This window comes from Meriones unguiculatus, chromosome 10 (genome assembly GCF_030254825.1).
Source record: "Meriones unguiculatus strain TT.TT164.6M chromosome 10, Bangor_MerUng_6.1, whole genome shotgun sequence".
NCBI lineage: Eukaryota > Metazoa > Chordata > Mammalia > Rodentia > Muridae > Meriones > Meriones unguiculatus.
Window position 1 is genome coordinate 17,139,878 of NC_083358.1, and position 17,878 is coordinate 17,157,755.

Sequence of the window (17,878 nt, forward strand, 5' to 3'; positions counted from 1 at the left end):
TGTGGTACTCAAAAAGGGGGGGGGGGGCAAAAAAATATATGCTGAACTTGGACCTAAAGAGCTATTTGTTCTTTTACCCTAAGAAATTCCTCACTGAGACAGAAAGTGATATTTTTGTGAGGCTTTCATTGTGAGTATTTATAATTAGTAGTAATAGTAGTGCCTGAAGCTTGATTATCAACTTTTAGCCTGTACTCTCCCTAAGAGTAATTAATGTTTCAGGATTCATTGCCTGAGAATGGCGATGGTAGAAGTTACAGTGTGCATGTTATTTACCAGGTAATGGGTGTTTTCAGGAAATCTGACTAAAGGAGCTTTTAAAGCATTAGTCATTGCTTTCTTCCTTGTGGAATTAGCCAAAGTGTGGCCGCTGTTTAAGTTAATTGAGCATTTCCTTCATGTCTGGGTAGTCTGGACTTGTGATTTAAGGGAAGGTGTAAACCTGGGCACCCCTTTCTTATTCACTCCATTTTCTTAATATATAAGTCAAAAACTGTATGACTTCTCTTGGAAAGGAGCCCTCCCCTCCAGCTGAGGGAAGACACTGGAGGTGGTGGCCAGTTAAAGTCTTTGTTGGTGGCTGTAATTCAGTCCTGCCCAGCTTTGAAGATGCCACACTTTAGTAAATGGGAGCGTGCAGTGTCCTTACAGTCTCTTAGCAACACATTAGAAATTTCCAGGTCAGAAGTCGAGCGCTGACGTTTTAAGTGGGATGTCACGTCAAGATTAACTTAGGTCTTTCTGTAAGCTGTTAGAGATCTAGTTAGGACAATCACATCAAAATTTCCTAAAATATTATTTACATGTTACGATGTATGTGTGGAATGTGTACCACATGGAGCGTGCATGTGGAGTTCAGAGGACAACTTTGCAGAGTCTGTTCTCTTCATCCATTTGTATCTGGTTCCTATGGGTGGACCTTGGGTCACCTTGCCTGAACAGCAAGCACCTTTATTTTCCGAGCCATCTCCCCAGGCCTTAAGTCATTTTAGGATAGCAAACAGTGCTTGGCATTGTAAAGCTCGGCATTATAAATGATGTCTCCGAAGCATTTACACGTGCTAACAGTTATAACAGGCCACTTGAGAACAAAGTGTCTGTCCAGTACTCTTAAGTTTTGGAAATTGTATTTGTACTCTGTGAGTTAACAGTCTACCCATCTAGCCATTAGATGTGCCTGTTGGGAAAGATCTTTGGTTCTTGCTTTCTGTCACCCTTATTGTTTATATGTATTATTAACTGGAAGTTTTGCCAAATAGCACTTAACCTTTACTGTAAAGCAGTTTCATACCGTTACATTATTTCTATTATAAAATACTGATTAAAACTCACCAAACTGTATGTCCTGCTAATTGGTCAGAGCACTGTGTAGACTACACTAATACGCACGTCTTTACTTCATCCCTACTATAAAGAATGCTGATTCAGATAATTCTAATAACCACTAGATTTGGAGTAATACAAACCAAAAATGGTCCTTGATGTGGGTGGAGTAAGTATGTTAGTCTTGTGTCATTGAGCTCTGACAAGGCTCAGGACAAGCAGCCCTGTGGCTGCCAATCTAGTTTAGTGCCTTACTCTGTTATTTTCGCCTTTGTTTAGCTGATTTCTGCTTATGGGGTATAAGATGACAAAATGCTGGTATAGAAATTCAGATATAGAGTGGGGGAGAAAGTCTTAATGAAAACAGTAAATGTACCTTTATTCAGTGTGTATCCGGTGTTCCTGTATTGTGGATGTAGGCAACTCAGAAATTGTTTTATGCTGTAGAATGATGGTATGGGAAATAGATGGCCTTTGACAATGGGATTGTGCAGGGGAAGTTATTAAGGTTGCCTTTATATAGAACTCAGACCTTATGGCCTTGAGAAACTCTTAGTGTTTGTTTATTCTACTACTTTATGAAAAGCAAATTCTAATAAGACTGCTTGTAACTACTGCGTTGTTAACATTTTTTAAACAGTAAGAACCAGAGAGGTCAAGGACTGAGAATATCAACATTCTCACATTCTCCCTTCCCCCATTTCCCGGTTAACTGGTGGGACTAGGATTCCCAGTTTTCAGCCCTAGAATAACTAAATATGCTCAAGCCTCAAGCAGTCTCATTTTATTCACTAAAAATTATATTCTTATATTAGCTTAAGAAGTTAGGGATGGAGATTTTTTCTTTTTTTTTTTTTTTTTTGTTTGTTTGTTTGTTTACACATTGCCCTGGCTTCCTCAAACGTAGAGATCACCTTCTGCCTCCTAAGTGCTAGGATTCAAGGAGTGTTCCACCTCACCTGACTGATCTTTCTCTCAAATTATGCCTTAAATGGGTTGGAATTAAGCAGGATGAGTTCTGTTGTCTGCTATCATACAGGAAATTCAGTTCCATCTCCAGCACCTTCAAAGCTTGGCATGGTGGTACACACCTGTAATTCCAGTACTCGAGTCAAGGGGTCAGAAGTTCAAAGTCATTTTGGCTATATAGTGAGTTTGAGTTCAACCTGGGCTACATGATTCCCTATCAGTCAGCAATTGTCACGAACACATTTGCTCTAGTTTCTACACATACATACACAGTTACTTAAGATTTCCTTATGCTTTTGATTTTATTATTATTATCTTCTCTTTGTTTTAACTAAAGACCTGAAGAAAATACTAGTTTTCAGAGATGGAAGAGGAATACGTTTATACTCAGTGTGTTTGGGCATTTATTTGTAGGTCGCTAGGCCCTCAGTCATCTTTTGAACCGTCCTGTTCTGTGTGTGCATGTGTGTAGTGACTGCACATGGAAGTGTTGTGGAGGATCTAAAACTCCTAGTGTCTCAGTTGCCTTTCTGATGCTCATAACTTGAATTCCTTCCTAACAGCTCCTTTGTTTTCTTTTTCCAGATGAGTTTGATGCCTACATCATTGTGTCTTTCGTGAATGCCACGCTTGTGCTGTCTATCGGGGAGACTGTGGAAGAAGTGACTGACTCTGGGTTCTTGGGCACCACTCCGACCTTGTCCTGCTCCTTATTAGGGGATGATGCATTGGTGCAGGTGAGCTGCTACTCAGCATGTCATGTCCTTCCTTTGCCCATCATATTGTCACTCTGTGGTGTGCTTGTATTCATGCTCTTCATTCTCACCTTCCAGAAAACCTCAGGGAGGATCCATAATGTTTTATCAACATGAAAAAGTGCACTGAGAATGAATTCCTTTCAGATTTTTACTAACTAAGCTATTTGAAGAATCTGAAACCTTATATTTCCTCTCAGTTTGCCGTTTCTGTTATAAAAGCTCATCACTGCTGTTCTGATCTTTATTAACAAATGGACTTTGGACCTTTTTAAATTGACATGGCAAAACATGAACTTTTTAAAAAATACTTTAAAAATCTATCTGCCTGGGCTCTACTAACTAACCAGTGCCTTGTTTGTGGCTCCAGGTTTGCCAAGTGTGTGGATTATTCCAGGTGATAACCAAATTGCTAGTTAGATTTTCTCTTTTGACTGACTTCAGGTGTATCCAGATGGCATTCGACACATCCGAGCAGACAAGAGAGTCAATGAGTGGAAGACTCCGGGCAAGAAAACGATTGTGAAGTGTGCGGTGAACCAGCGACAAGTGGTGATCGCTCTGACTGGGGGAGAGCTGGTGTATTTCGAGATGGATCCTGTATGTTATTTGTTCTGTTGTATTGTCACGTGCTATCTTTCATTATGGTTCTTGGGGTGGGGTTCTGAGATACATTTTGGATGTATTCATAAAGAATTAGGACCAGAAGTGTCCAAAAATAAGACACTGGCCCTTCTTATTCATTCAGTCAAAAAGGGTATGTGTTTTTGATTGAATGAGTTTATGTGCATGCGCCATGTACATGCAGGACAGAGTGTTGGATCCCCTGGAACTGGATATTGGGAGCTAAACGGGGTTTTGCAAGAGTAAAGGAGTAAACAGTCACCCCTCAAGCTGTCTCTCCAGCCTCAATCTGACTCTTCTAAAGGACAGAAGATAGTAAATCTGATTCAGATTAGAGTTGTGGAGGGTGAAATACTTTTATACTTCATCCTCATTTCCTAATGAATATTTGGCAAAACTTTATTTTCTCCTGTTTCTGTTTCTTTTTTTCTGAGATAGGGTCTAATGGAGGATTCTAGGTTGGTGTCAAATTCATAGCAACCCTCCTGTCTCAGCTTCCCAAGTGCGGGGATTATAGTCTTGCCCTACTATGGCTGGTTTTGTTCAGGGTTCTCATGAAGAGAGCAGATAAGTGGTTTTATTTATATATTTTTCCTGGTCTAGGTTAGTTTATGTTTGTGCCACATCTTGCTTATCAAAGATCTCCTGGCTTTCTTTCCTCTTTTTGGCATTAACCTGTGAGGTTGTGAGACCTGAAATGGTGAAATTCTTGGTCATTGACTATTACTAAAAGAGGTATGAGACAGTGCTGGCAGTGAAGCTCAGTGGGTAGATCCCACTGCATAAACTGGATGTGTTAGTACACTTTGTGATCACAGTACTCAGTGGAGGCAGCAGGATCTAAAGTCCAAGGTCATCCTTTGCTACAAAGCTAGTATGAGCTACAAGAAACCCTGTGTCAGAAGCAAAAAGAAGGGTAAGAGGAGGCAAAAAGACCAAAAAAAAAAAAAACAAAAACAAAAGCCCTAACAGCCCATCTTCTTTCCTAGGCCTAGAGTTACCGGGTGAATTACAACATGTAGACCTGTTTTGTTTGTTTTTGTTTTCCTTCCTTGTAGTCAGGACAGTTGAATGAGTACACAGAGCGGAAAGAGATGTCAGCAGATGTGGTGTGCATGAGTCTAGCCAACGTGCCGCCTGGAGAGCAACGATCTCGATTCCTGGCTGTGGGGCTGGTGGACAACACTGTCAGAATCATCTCCCTTGACCCATCAGTGAGTGGCACCCTCAGCTTTATGGGTGGGACCTAAGTACCTGGCTCCCTAACAACTCTTCAGCCTTGCTCTTTGTGATTTAAAATTCCAAAACTTTATTAAAAAGGAGTTTACTTACTTGGGGACTCACTTACTTTAAAAAGGCCTTACATGACTTTCAGCGAGTTACCCTTTGCTTGCTTTGCATTATCCACTTTGACAAAAATAAACAAGAGCTCCCCAAAGCTTATTCTGAGATTTAGATTTAATGACCTCTACTGTCTCGGTTTACTTCTGGGGTTTTCTTTTTCCTTAAGACAGATTCTTTCTTCAGTCCTAACAGGTGTCTGAGAGTATGTTTTTTTCCAGAATTGGTTGTCTCATGTCTCCTCCCTCCTCCCTTTCTCAGGACTGCTTACAGCCTTTGAGTATGCAGGCTCTCCCAGCCCAGCCCGAGTCTCTCTGTATTGTGGAAATGGGTGGGACTGAGAAACAAGATGAACTGGGTGAGAGGGGCTCTATCGGCTTCCTCTACCTGAACATCGGGCTACAGGTAAGTGGTCCAGGGCCTCACATTGGTGTCGGGCCTTCTGTGTGTATAAGCCTGTTTCTTTATCCTGTACACACTGGTTTTTTTGCCCCCCATGGTTCCAGATAGCCACTTTATGAAATTCATTTTATAGTGCTGTCATAGATTAATTTTTTCTTAACATTTGAACATACTATGCAGGCCTGGAAACAGTATGCACAAAGAATTCATATCCGTAAAAATGCTTGTGGTGGATGCTTTGGATTAGAATTAAATGAGTCCCCAGTAGTTGTCTGTAATTCCCACAGAATTCCAGCCTTTTGAAATGAATACCTCATAATTCATATTGACCGTATGAGCTCTAGTGAAGCCCTGGTGTGCCATTAGTCAGAGCAACTGAGCTTGTAATGGCACAAAAAGCAGGAACCTAGCATAAGATAGCATTATGTACTTTCTTTAAAAAAAAAAAATAACTTATTTTACTGTGTGTTCATTGGTGTGTGTGTGTATCAGATCCCTTGGAATTGGAGGTAGACATTTGTAAGCTGCCGTGTGGGTGCTGGGAATTGAACCTGGGACCTTTGGAAGAACAGACAATGTGCTCTTAACTGCTGAGCCATCTCTCTAGACCCCATATTGTGTACTTTTTAGTTTTTTTAATTAGTAATTACAAAGAGACATTTATGAGTTTTAAATTTTAGTTTCATATTTAGAAATGCTTAGGCATGAGACACAGACTAATACAATAAGTCTTCATTTTTCCTTTTCTTGTATTTTAAAGTAAATCCAAGGCAATAAATCATCCCACCTATACTTAATAGTGTTGTCTCTACAGAATGTGCTTTAAGGAATCAGTTATGTCATACCCACCATTAGTAACTGTTTCTGAATATCTAATATCTTATGCATGTTACCATTTCCTTCTGAAAAATTACGGTAAGTTCAGCCCATAGAAGTTGATGGCATTTCACTATGAAATTTTTGGTGCGTTTCACTCTGTGTTTCATCATGTTAGGAGGGACACAGACAGCGTCTGGTTGCTATACTTGGAATGCTTATAATCAAGTGTCTGTAAGACAAAATGAGGTTTATTCTTTGCTCTAAACAGTTTATACAGGAAACAGATAATGGCTCTCTACCAACCCCCTTCTTCAGTCACTAATTTTACAATTAAGGAGTTAGGACCGGAACAGTCATCCTAGTTGAAGCTGATAGAGTAGAGATTTTGTTGGTTGTGAGTGGTTGTTTTTTTGTTTTTGTTTTTTCTACACACCCTCCCAGAGTACTCAAATGTACCACTGCACCTGACTATTTTTAAACTTTACAAGTTTGTGAGTGTTTTCTTCTTCAAATTGCTGTCTTTTCTTTGATTTTTGTTTGTTTCCTTCATTTTTGATAGCCGTTTCCCTTAAAGTTAGTTTATTTGACCCCACTCTTGCTATTTTCTTGTACAAGTAGGTGTCTGCATTAGAAATATTCTTGCTTCAGCCTTAAATCAGGCATCGCTAAAAGCCTTGTGCCTTTAGGGAAAATGATGCTGAGAGATAAACAGTCAGTAGATCTCAGTCTTTAACTGTGAGTCTGTTTTTAAATTACAAAAAGAATTTTACTTAGCTGGGCAGTGGTGACACACATTTTTAATCCCAGCACTCAGGCAGGTGAATTCTGAGTTAGAGACCACCTTGAGGGAGGAGGGGAGAATTTAACTCAAATAATTTTTTTGTTTGTTTGATTTTTGAGATAGGGTTTCCCTAGTCCTGGCTGTCCTAGCTCTCTAGACCAGGCTGGCTTTGAACTCCCAGAAACCCACTTAACCTCTGTCTACTGAGTTTGGGATTAAAGACTTGTACCACCTGGCTGAAATGATGTTTGTTTGTTTTGTTTTGTTTTTTAATGTATAGGATGTATATATTTAGTGTGAAGTGGATTTTACTTAGTACATAGTTAGTAACTAGGACAGAATGAATGAATTGCCGGTTGTTGGCATTATGATGTGTTTCGTGCTATTTTCACCATTTTCTATGTTTTGGTAAAGTAGCCATAGGAGAATCTCACACTTAAAAGTTTCCATCATGAGGAAGGTTTGCCTCTTTGTATCTTTTTTATTAGAATGGTGTGCTGCTGAGAACTGTCCTAGACCCTGTTACTGGGGACCTGTCTGACACCCGTACTAGGTATCTGGGGTCCCGTCCTGTGAAGCTTTTCCGAGTTCGAATGCAAGGCCAAGAGGCTGTAAGTAATAAAAACACATTTGGATATTGGTACCGCTGTGAACTTTTTCACTAATTCACTTTGAAGATGATTAGATGATAACTCTGTCTTGATTGGTTTTAATCTTGAGTTTTCTAAGGGATGGTCCATGGCATGGTACTGTGGCATTATGAAGTAATAGGAAGTTTGAATCTTGATCCTTTTGAGTCTTTTCTTTAGGCTGGGCTATCAGGGAAGGGGAAAGCTGGAAACCTTCCATTCAGGGCAGGATGGATGATCGTGAGGTCATGACTCTCTACCTAATAAGCAAGAGAGCCTATTCTCTGCAGTTCAGAATTAGCATTGCTGGCTGCTGTAACATCAGTTCCTAGATGTTACCTTAATTCCACAACTGTCCAGCCTTGTGCTAGAATCTCTATATGTAAGGAAACAAGTCCACAAAAGTGTCACTGATTTAGTTTGCCTTTTATTGGTGGTGTTTTTGTTTTCCTTTATACAGTAAGTAATATACTACTTCTTCTTTGGGCTTAAAGTGGTTTGTAGGTTTCTAAAATCAGAGAGTAAAGTTGAGATTGTGTGCTTAGTCAGTTGACCATGTGTGAGCTTTCCCAGTGACTGGAGCTCTTTCTCTGCAGGTCCTGGCCATGTCCAGTCGCTCATGGCTGAGCTACTCTTACCAGTCCCGCTTCCATCTCACCCCTCTGTCTTACGAGACCCTGGAGTTTGCATCGGGCTTTGCCTCTGAACAGTGTCCTGAAGGCATTGTTGCCATCTCCACCAACACCTTGAGGTGAGAAAAGCTTTTCCTTTGGAGCCCCGCAGGAAACCTTTGTGCCAAGGCCTCAGCTTTGATTCTGCCAGAGTTGGAGGAGTTTGTAGAGAGATGGCAGAGTGTTGCAGCTGAAACTTAGTTTGGCTCAGGATTTTAGAATGAGTGAGCCAAGTTACAGTGCTTAGTGTTTAGCTTCTGTTTAGACTTTTGGAGCCAAATTTTAGAACTTAACTACAGTTTAGTCTTTAACTTTTAAGATTTCTGTCTCCTGGTAAAATGTTCATGTCACTAGATTATCTAGAGTAAGTGTTAAATCTCTTTTTTTCTTACTGTGTTTTTATCTACAGAATTATATTTTATTTTTCAGTCAGGGTTTCACTCTGTACCCTGGAACATACTATATAGACCAGGCTGACCTCAAACTTACGGAGATCCACCTGCCTCTGCCTACTGGCTAAAATTAAAGCCTGTCTGTCTATTTATCTATTTTTATATATTTTTTTTCAAGACTTAATATTTATATAGCATTCTGCTGCATGTATGCCTGTAGACCAGAAGAGGGCACCAGCTCATTATAGATGGTAATGAGCCATCATGTGGTGCTGGGAATTGAACTCAGGATCTTTGAAAGAACAGCCAGTGCATTTAACCTCCGAGCCATCTTTCCGGCCCTATTTATTTATTTATTTATTTATTCATTCATTTATTTATTATTTCATTGCTTCTATTTGCCAGAATATATTTCATTCCATACAGAGATGTGGTGTTGAATTTAGACAAATTGTACTTGAAAACAAAAGACCTCTAATTCCATGCTTTATTTAAGATATATGTTATGCCAACGATTTTTCAAGTGAACATAATATCAAGTAAAGAAAGAAATATTATGATCATGACTTTAATGATCACCACAGGTATAGTTTTTTGTTTTGTTTTATTTTTACGACAGACTCTTACTAGGTAGCCAGTGCTGGATCAAATTTCAAGCACACACACAAATAGAGAAGGCCACTGAACACTCTGGTACTTATTGTCAGAATCAATCACTTCTACCTTTTGTCTGTTAGTAATGTTATAAATATTTATGTCTTAATATTTTGTGTAGATACAGATTTTCACTTTTCTTTGAAATAAGGTTTTTGAAAAAGTAAAATTAAACTGGGGTTTCTTAAAAGCTGGGTTGTTTGTTTTTCAGAAGAACATCTATCTTATTATGAAGTGTGGCCAGTGTTGTGGGGTGTTCACCACCGAAGACTGTTTGGACATGGGTTTAAGCCAATAGAACATCTTTATTAGCCAGTTGACTCTACTAGGTATCCAGGATCCCAGTGTAGCCTCGAGCCTTCGTTGGGGTGGGCTTTTTTGTTTTTTTAATATCAGGGTGAGCTTTTAAGCACACACACACACACACAAAAAAAAAAAAACATGTTCTACATTGACCTATGTTAGTAAATAAGAACTATTAGCCAGAAGTGGAACTATAGAAGCCAGAAAGCAAGCTTAGCACATTTAGAGACTTGCCCAGAGCTATGGACTTTGATGGATTAGGCCTTTGTTTTAGTTGAGGCAGGTGTGCTGTCTGTATTCCAAATTTTATAGCCTGGCTGGTGCTTCCATCATACATTCCGTTGTGCTAAGGTCTGGGCGCCTAGTAAGGTTTAGGGCCCTCTTACTCAGCATAAAACCATATAATCAGAGCTTAAGTGACAAGTTTGATAAAGAGTTTATAACGTTGGGGGAATGTTGAGCCGCTTCCTCTTCCTCCCCCTCTCTCCAGGGGTTGAGGAATCGGGCTATATTTTTCTCTGGATTTTAACCAGGTTTATCGGGGGCTGAGGGAACAGTAGAGCTCACCGATAACAGCCATTTCCCACCTGGGATCCCATGGGTCCACGATATGGAGGAAAAGGGCCCCATTTTGTCAATAGAGGGAGGGAATCCGGAGGCGCAGGTGGCGCATGGTATTGGCAAGGCTGGTATGTGTAACTGATCTTTGCTAATTTGTGGGTTCTTCTTTCTCCTTCCCTTCTCCACCCCTTTTCTTCCCTTGTAACCACCTAACACTGTATTAGAGAGGAAAGTAAAGAGATCTCTGAATGAAGTCAGGGGTCAGAAAGGGGGCAGTGTTACTGTTATACTACTCCTGTTGTCAAGTACCGTCAGGCAAGTTTGATCTTTGCTGTCAAGATAGCTGTTTTCTTCTTGTTTCTTTGCACACAACTACTTAATAAACCAATTATTTAATAAACCAACAACACCCCTGAACAACCACTAGTCATTTATGGGGCTCTAGCATTTATATGAAATGCTGAAAAATTCATAGAATTCCAAACATCACACAATCACAGAAACTATCTACAGCTGGCAGAAACCATTCCTCTGCTAGAGCATGAGGCAAATCAGAGTCAGCTACTGCACAGCAGCCCCATATCCCTACACCTGGGATAAAAATGAAAACATGTTCTTACAATATTTCTGTGGGTTTGTTGTTGTTTTTCAAAGAGGCCAAAATTCTCGCTACAAGTATGGGCAGCCTCCAAATCTTCCCGGCCACTCTTATCAGTAACCTTTCTGTCTGGTCATAGAGGAAGGAGGGGTGGTGGGAATTTCAGTTTGGCTCCTGGCAGCTTGGAATGGAACAACTTCCCAATCCTATTTGGATGAACTGTTTGTTTATTTGGATGAACTGTTTGTTACAAGTGAGGATTTCTTGAACTTCGACTCTTCCATTTGTAATTAAGTCTGAAATTTCACAATTTTGACAATTTCAATGTATTTCAGTGGAGAAAACAGAATTGCAATGAAAAGTGGAGTGTGTTGTTAAGAGAAACCTTTCTAATATCTCCTTGTCTCCTATAAAGCTTAGAATGCTCATGTTGCCTGATGTCATTGTTAGAGCATCAACAGTTATATTTGCCATGATTGGTCATGGTTCATTTCATCAGTTCCTAGGCTCAGTGAGCAATGTTTCTAACTCCCTTGCCTATTTTACCATAGGATTTTGGCATTGGAGAAGCTTGGTGCTGTCTTCAATCAAGTAGCCTTTCCACTGCAGTACACACCCAGGAAATTTGTAATCCACCCTGAGAGTAACAACCTTATCATCATTGAGACAGACCACAATGCCTACACTGAGGCTACAAAAGCTCAAAGAAAGCAGCAGATGGCAGAGGTAATCACTCTGACCTCCAGGGGGAAGTTGCAGAAACCTGCCTGTGAAGTTGTTTACAAAAATTTAAATTTAAAACACGTATATAATTATCTTCCTCCCTGCCGTACACACATTGCTTTGGAGACCATGGGTTGGGGGTTGGGGTGTCTCATACTAGGAACTTATAGTGATCCTGCTGCCTTAGCTTTCCAGTGCTGGGATTCTATGTGCAGTGTCACATACAGCCGTAGTCACAGTTTAGCTAGGTTGCCTTGTCTGTCCTGGTACTCACTATGTAGGTCAGACTGCCTTTAGACGTTTGCCTGCCTCCACCTCTGGAGTGCTGGGATGAACGGCATACACTACCACCCCTGGCAGTCTTTGTTACTCTTTAAGAACCAGGGCTTTGTATGTAGCACAGTGGTAGACTACATGTCCACCATGTGCAAAACAAGGTAATGCAGGGTGGACTCTAAAGCTGAAACCATAAAGCAGTCTCTTTTCAGGACATTTAAGGTAAGTTCTTTGCCCTAGTCCCTCATTTAGAAGCTTTTTTATGGCCTGGGACGAAATGTGACCTTGGTTACTCAGAATTCAGCTCCCTCTGTGGAACTGTCCTTGAGCCTCCAGAATAAACTATTATCTGATCCTGGATTTGAGCCCAGAGAGCATAGCTTTCAGATTTCCCCCACAGCACCAGCTCGTTCAAAAACTATTTGCCAACAAAAACCAACTATCACCAGCCATATAGAAACCATATGCAGTCCAAAAGAGAGGCGACAATTAGTTTTAGCCAGGAAAACTTAGGGGCACTATTAGAACCGTGCTCTTTCATTTCTGAGTTTTCAGAAATGAAAATATTTGTTCTTTTTTGGCATTTTCTTCTCAGATGTAACTACTTACATTTGGTTTTCCTTTTAGTGATCTCTAAAAGGATTTGTGCGTTTCTCCCTTTAGTTTCTTTTTCTCTTTTTAAAATTGTGTATCTGGATGTTTGAGTGCAGATGTTTCTGCTGCATCTTTTGTTGATATTTAACTGTCAGGCCACAACCTCTATTAGTGGAGCTATCTCAAGTCCCTTTCTTGAATCTCTGTTTGAGTGACCCCTGGTGCTAGGTGATAGACTTTTGCTACATCTCATTTCTTACCTCTTCTTGCTTCTTGGATTTAGGAAATGGTGGAAGCAGCAGGGGAGGATGAGCGGGAGCTGGCTGCAGAAATGGCAGCAGCATTCCTCAATGAAAACCTTCCTGAATCCATTTTTGGAGCTCCCAAGGCTGGCAATGGGCAGTGGGCCTCTGTGATTCGGGTGATGAACCCTATCCAGGGGAATACATTAGACCTCGTCCAGCTGGAGCAGAATGAGGCAGCCTTTAGGTAAGGATGTGAGGTCAGCCTGGGCTCTGATAGTGTGAACAAGGGTTCTTGGGGTTCGGACTAATGCCTGGCTTTTCCTTCTTTGTCTGTAGTGTGGCAGTGTGTAGGTTCTCCAACACTGGTGAAGACTGGTATGTGCTGGTGGGTGTCGCCAAGGACTTGATATTGAGCCCTCGATCTGTGGCAGGGGGCTTTGTCTATACATACAAGCTTGTGAACAATGGAGAAAAATTGGAGTTTTTGCACAAGGTAAGAACCAGCTTTTGCTTCTTTTGGATCTTAGATCTTATACTACCACGTCCTGCTGAATTGGGTCTTTTGGACAGTAGCTTGTTGACTCCGGTTCATCTGTGCAGCATGTGGACTATACTAGGAGCTTTATGCTTGAGTGGTGCTGTGTGCCTGGCACAGGAAGCCTTGGTTCTCAATAAATTGGCCTCTTGTGTACTGTGTTACTAAGCAGGCAACAATTTATGACCAGAACTCATCAATCAGTTAAAGAATTAATATGTTCCAGGAAGTTACTGTTTCATAGAAACAGTTTCAGTTTGGGAGAACAAACATTCTGTGATCACTGTGCAGTGTGAATACATTTAATGCCACTGAAGCATAAACTCTAAAGTGTAAATTTTTGTTGCTATTATACTGCAGTGTAATTTTTTAAAGGAGTATTTTGTGTTCTGTCCTCTATAATGACAGTACCTGAATCTGACTGCTTCCTCCGGGGAATATGATATATTACGCTCCTTTATGTTAAACATCTCTTCCTTAGAACTAAGATGTCACTTTTCAGTATCATTCTTCTCTCATCCCTCCACAAACCATCGTTGCTTCTTAGACGTTAAGGCTTCGCTGTTAGTTCATGGTGTTAGTAGCTAGTACAGGCCTCTGAGCAGCATTCACCAGGCACTCAGAAGGCTTCTTGCGGCATTTCTTGCTAGGTAAAATGTATTGTGGGGGACCTGTTTATTCAAATGCACTGTTTTATAGGGACTAGTTGCTGCATGAGCAGTTTATTTGTATGTTGAGCAAAGTAAGTGTTTTTTGCTGCCTGTGTTGATTGATTCTTTGTCAAGGGTCTGGTAACTGTGGCTAGCTGTATGTTCGGAAAGCTGCCATGACAATCCTTTCCTTTCATAGACTCCAGTGGAAGAGGTCCCTGCTGCCATCGCCCCATTCCAGGGGAGGGTACTGATCGGTGTGGGGAAGCTGTTACGAGTCTATGACCTGGGGAAGAAGAAGTTACTTCGGAAGTGTGAGAATAAGGTAAATGTACAGTTGTGGGTGGGTGGAGTGATGGTGCCAGTTCTTGACGTCGCTTTATTTGGAGTGTCTTGAAAAGGCAGTAGATGATCTCATTTCTTGGCTACTCCAAACAAGCTTCCTTTCCTGTTTTATGAGGAATTTAACTAGGAAAGTTAAACGTATATTTCCACTATTCAGAAAAATAGCTTTTGCTGGGTGGGGTAGGGAATTCCTATTATCCAAGAACTAGGGAAGCTGAGTCAAGGGGATTATAAGTCCAGGGCCAGTCTGACCTACATGGAGATCCTATCGCAAAAAGCCAAACAAGGTGCCACAAAATGAATCAGCAGGTTAAGCCACTTGCCACCAAGCTTGACAACTTGTGTTGGGTTCCTGAGGCCTACATCGTGGAGGAGAGGGTGGGCCTGAAAGTCATTCTCTGACCTCCACGTGTGCAGATGTGTGTGCACATACACAATTTAAAAAAAATTTAACCCAAATAAGGGCTAGGGTTGTAGCTTGAAGGTAGAGCACTTTCCAACATGCCTGTGGCCCTGTGCTTCAACCCCAGGACTCCAGTCTACCACCACCCAAAAAATAACGCACTTTCTTCAGTGCTCACCTAGACTGATGCTCTTTGATGTATGCAGACTGTGTATGTTATAGTCAGTGAGAGCTGGGGTTTTGGGTTTTCGATAGTAGATTCTGACTTCAAGGATTATATAAATTGCTGTCTTTGTTTTTCCCTAGCATATTGCCAATTACATATCTGGGATCCAGACTATCGGGCACAGGGTAATTGTGTCTGACGTCCAAGAAAGTTTCATCTGGGTTCGTTACAAGCGTAACGAGAACCAGCTCATTATCTTTGCTGATGACACTTACCCCAGATGGGTCACCACCGCCAGCCTTCTCGACTATGACACTGTGGCTGGGGCAGACAAATTTGGCAACATTTGTGTGGTAAGTTGGTGTTGGCTCTTTGGTTGACCATGATATGTAGGAAAGCTAGATCAATTTGGTGTAGCTAAACAAAGGAATAAAGGTATATTCTCTAGTACGAAAAGTTAAGTATATGGGTATAAAATTCAGTCCTGCTAAGGCCCAACTCTTGAGAAAATCTCAAGCCATCCTACTTCTCTTGTAAACCCCTCAGGCCCTGATTTAACAAGCAAGAGGCAGACAGATTCCTATGGTTTTGAGGCCAGCCACATAGTGAGACCCTGTTTCATAAATCAATAAAAATGAACTTAGTTTGAGCAAAGTTTATTTCTTACCTTTTGCTAAACTCTTATGTGGTTTCAGCCCAGCCTGATTTACCACACCTTTTGTGGTATGTTTTTGCTCTCAGCAGTGTTAAACCGTTGTTTGTGGCTTCCTCTCTGTGGCTTCTTCTTCTTAGACAGCAGAAGGCGGGCTCAATCCTCTCTCTAGGTTTGCTTGCTGAGACCCAGGGCAAACGAAATGCTTGGTGAGCCCAGTAAGCTTGCAGAGGATCCAGTCTTAAGGTTGTGTCACTTCTTTGTAGGTGAGACTCCCACCTAACACCAATGATGAGGTAGACGAAGATCCTACTGGAAACAAAGCCCTGTGGGACCGAGGCTTACTCAATGGGGCTTCACAGAAGGTAAGATTGCACAAAGGGCCCAAGAGAAAAGCATACCCAGTACCTTCTCTGTTGCCCTCACCAGAGAAGCAGTTTTTAGCAGGTACTCTCCCTTGTGTGCAGTCCTTCACCCATAATACATACATGCTGGGATTTTCTAAAGGTGATTATATCACCTGTCTTTGTCAGTGTTCTGTTGCTGTGAAGAGACACCATGACCACGGCAACTCTTATAAAGGAAAATATTTAATCGGAGCTGGCTTATAGTTTCAGAGATTTACTTCGTTTTTGTCATGGCATTAGGGTTGTAGCTCAGTTTATGGGGTGCTTGCCTGACATTCATGCATGAGGCTCAGGGTTCCATCTCTAGCAGTACAAGGGTGGCTGACATGCCTGGAGACTCTTAGGAGTACAGAACAGAATTGGAGGACAAATAAAGTTAACAAACTGTTTTTTGATTTGCAGGCAGAGGTCATCATGAACTACCATGTTGGGGAAACAGTGCTGTCATTACAGAAGACCACACTGATCCCTGGAGGCTCAGAATCCCTTGTCTATACCACTTTATCTGGAGGAATTGGCATCCTTGTTCCTTTCACATCTCATGAGGTTGAGTACCTACACTACTCTGACCTTGTCTTTCCTCAGATTGTTTCTTGGTATTCAGGCTGCGTAGGATAAAAGCCTTCACTTATAATTAAGAGTGTTCTGGAAATTGCATAAGGAAAAAGTTAATAACCTTCATACTATGGTGTAGGTAAAGGGTTATATTCTGAGCCTAAAGTCTCAGAGTAGCCGTCCACAAACTAGAAATGGGGTTGCTGTCCTGTCTGATGGGACATGTTTGCCTAGCAAGAATCAGTGGCTTCAGGTTGGGCATGTATGTGACTTAGAGTTTCTAACCCTGAATAGGTTTCTGTGGAGGATTTCAAGTTGAAGTTCAGACTGAGCTGTGTAGTGAAACCCTGGCTTTTTAAAACTAGATACCTATGCTCTGTTCTGGAAATCAGTTCTTTCTTAGAGATGGATTCTGTTTCTTCATTAGGACCATGACTTCTTCCAGCATGTTGAAATGCACTTGCGGTCTGAGCACCCTCCTCTTTGTGGACGGGACCACCTCAGCTTTCGTTCTTACTATTTCCCTGTTAAGGTGAGTTGGAAAAAGGAACCCGAAGCCCTTTCGCTGGCCTTTTGTGTTGACTTTCATTTCTTAAAAATCAGGTAGTAATCTAAAATCAAGGAGTTGGGTTTTATTTGATTGCTTAGCATGTACATGGCCCTGGATTTAATCTCCAGTGCACACACACACTCATACTAGTAGCCAGCCCTTAGTGGAGGAGCTTGGAGGAATGGGTTGATGAAGGTCATGTGGTTCATAGAAAGCAGACCATGGCCAGGGTCAGAGCTGCACTGGGTTTTGCTAGCTGAACCCTGTTACTCTGGGGTCAACCTAAAGTATTTTCATAGTATATGCCCTTTTTCTGTGGACATTGTAACTTTGTACTCCTGCAACTCTTCCGTGTTTTAGAATGTGATTGATGGAGACCTTTGTGAGCAGTTCAACTCCATGGAGCCCAACAAGCAGAAGAATGTCTCTGAAGAGCTGGACCGGACCCCACCTGAAGTGTCCAAGAAGCTTGAGGATATTCGGACCCGTTACGCTTTCTGAGCGCATCTTTATCTGGGGCTTTGCCAGGCAGGCCACCTTTTGTTGCCATCACTACTGTCTGGCTTCTGCCACATGGTAGGAGAAAGGTGATGTGGTATTCAAGACTGCAGCGATAAAGCCAATAGCTCTGCACCCTCAACTCTTCCTTTTGAATGACTGATCCCCTCCAGTTAACACTGTGGTCTGCTCCTTGAACATGATTTGTGGCCTTGTGCTTCAGTGTGGAACACAGCATTCCTTATTCCCAAAGCCATCCCTACATTGTGTAATTTCTGGCTCTTGTCTACTTTTGTACACACTTTTAATTTTCATTGTTTTTCTGTAAATACAGTTTTGTACAATGTTGCTTTGTGAGAAGGAGGGAGGCAAGCAAAGGTGTGGCCAGGCTGGTTGCATTGTGGCTCAATTCTGCCCTCTGAACCCTCCTGGATATATAAAACTAGTTTTAACGTGA

At 41.4% G+C, this 17,878-nt stretch overlaps 1 protein-coding gene across 2 annotated transcripts in view; it reads left to right on the forward strand.

Annotated features, from left to right (window-relative positions):
* The window catches only part of Sf3b3 (splicing factor 3b subunit 3), a 35,687-nt gene extending 17,809 nt beyond the window's left edge, over positions 1-17,878 (forward strand). For both annotated transcript variants that reach the window (XM_021632538.1, XM_021632539.2), the window contains exons 12-26: positions 2,878-3,029; positions 3,492-3,647; positions 4,730-4,885; positions 5,274-5,417; positions 7,503-7,625; positions 8,240-8,394; positions 11,374-11,548; positions 12,699-12,904; positions 12,997-13,153; positions 14,045-14,170; positions 14,900-15,112; positions 15,678-15,776; positions 16,221-16,364; positions 16,801-16,905; positions 17,284-17,878. In XM_021632538.1, coding sequence (XP_021488213.1) covers positions 2,878-3,029; positions 3,492-3,647; positions 4,730-4,885; positions 5,274-5,417; positions 7,503-7,625; positions 8,240-8,394; positions 11,374-11,548; positions 12,699-12,904; positions 12,997-13,153; positions 14,045-14,170; positions 14,900-15,112; positions 15,678-15,776; positions 16,221-16,364; positions 16,801-16,905; positions 17,284-17,424 — 2,252 coding nt within the window. In that variant the 3' untranslated portion in view covers positions 17,425-17,878. The remainder of the gene's footprint in view (positions 1-2,877; positions 3,030-3,491; positions 3,648-4,729; positions 4,886-5,273; positions 5,418-7,502; positions 7,626-8,239; positions 8,395-11,373; positions 11,549-12,698; positions 12,905-12,996; positions 13,154-14,044; positions 14,171-14,899; positions 15,113-15,677; positions 15,777-16,220; positions 16,365-16,800; positions 16,906-17,283) is intronic.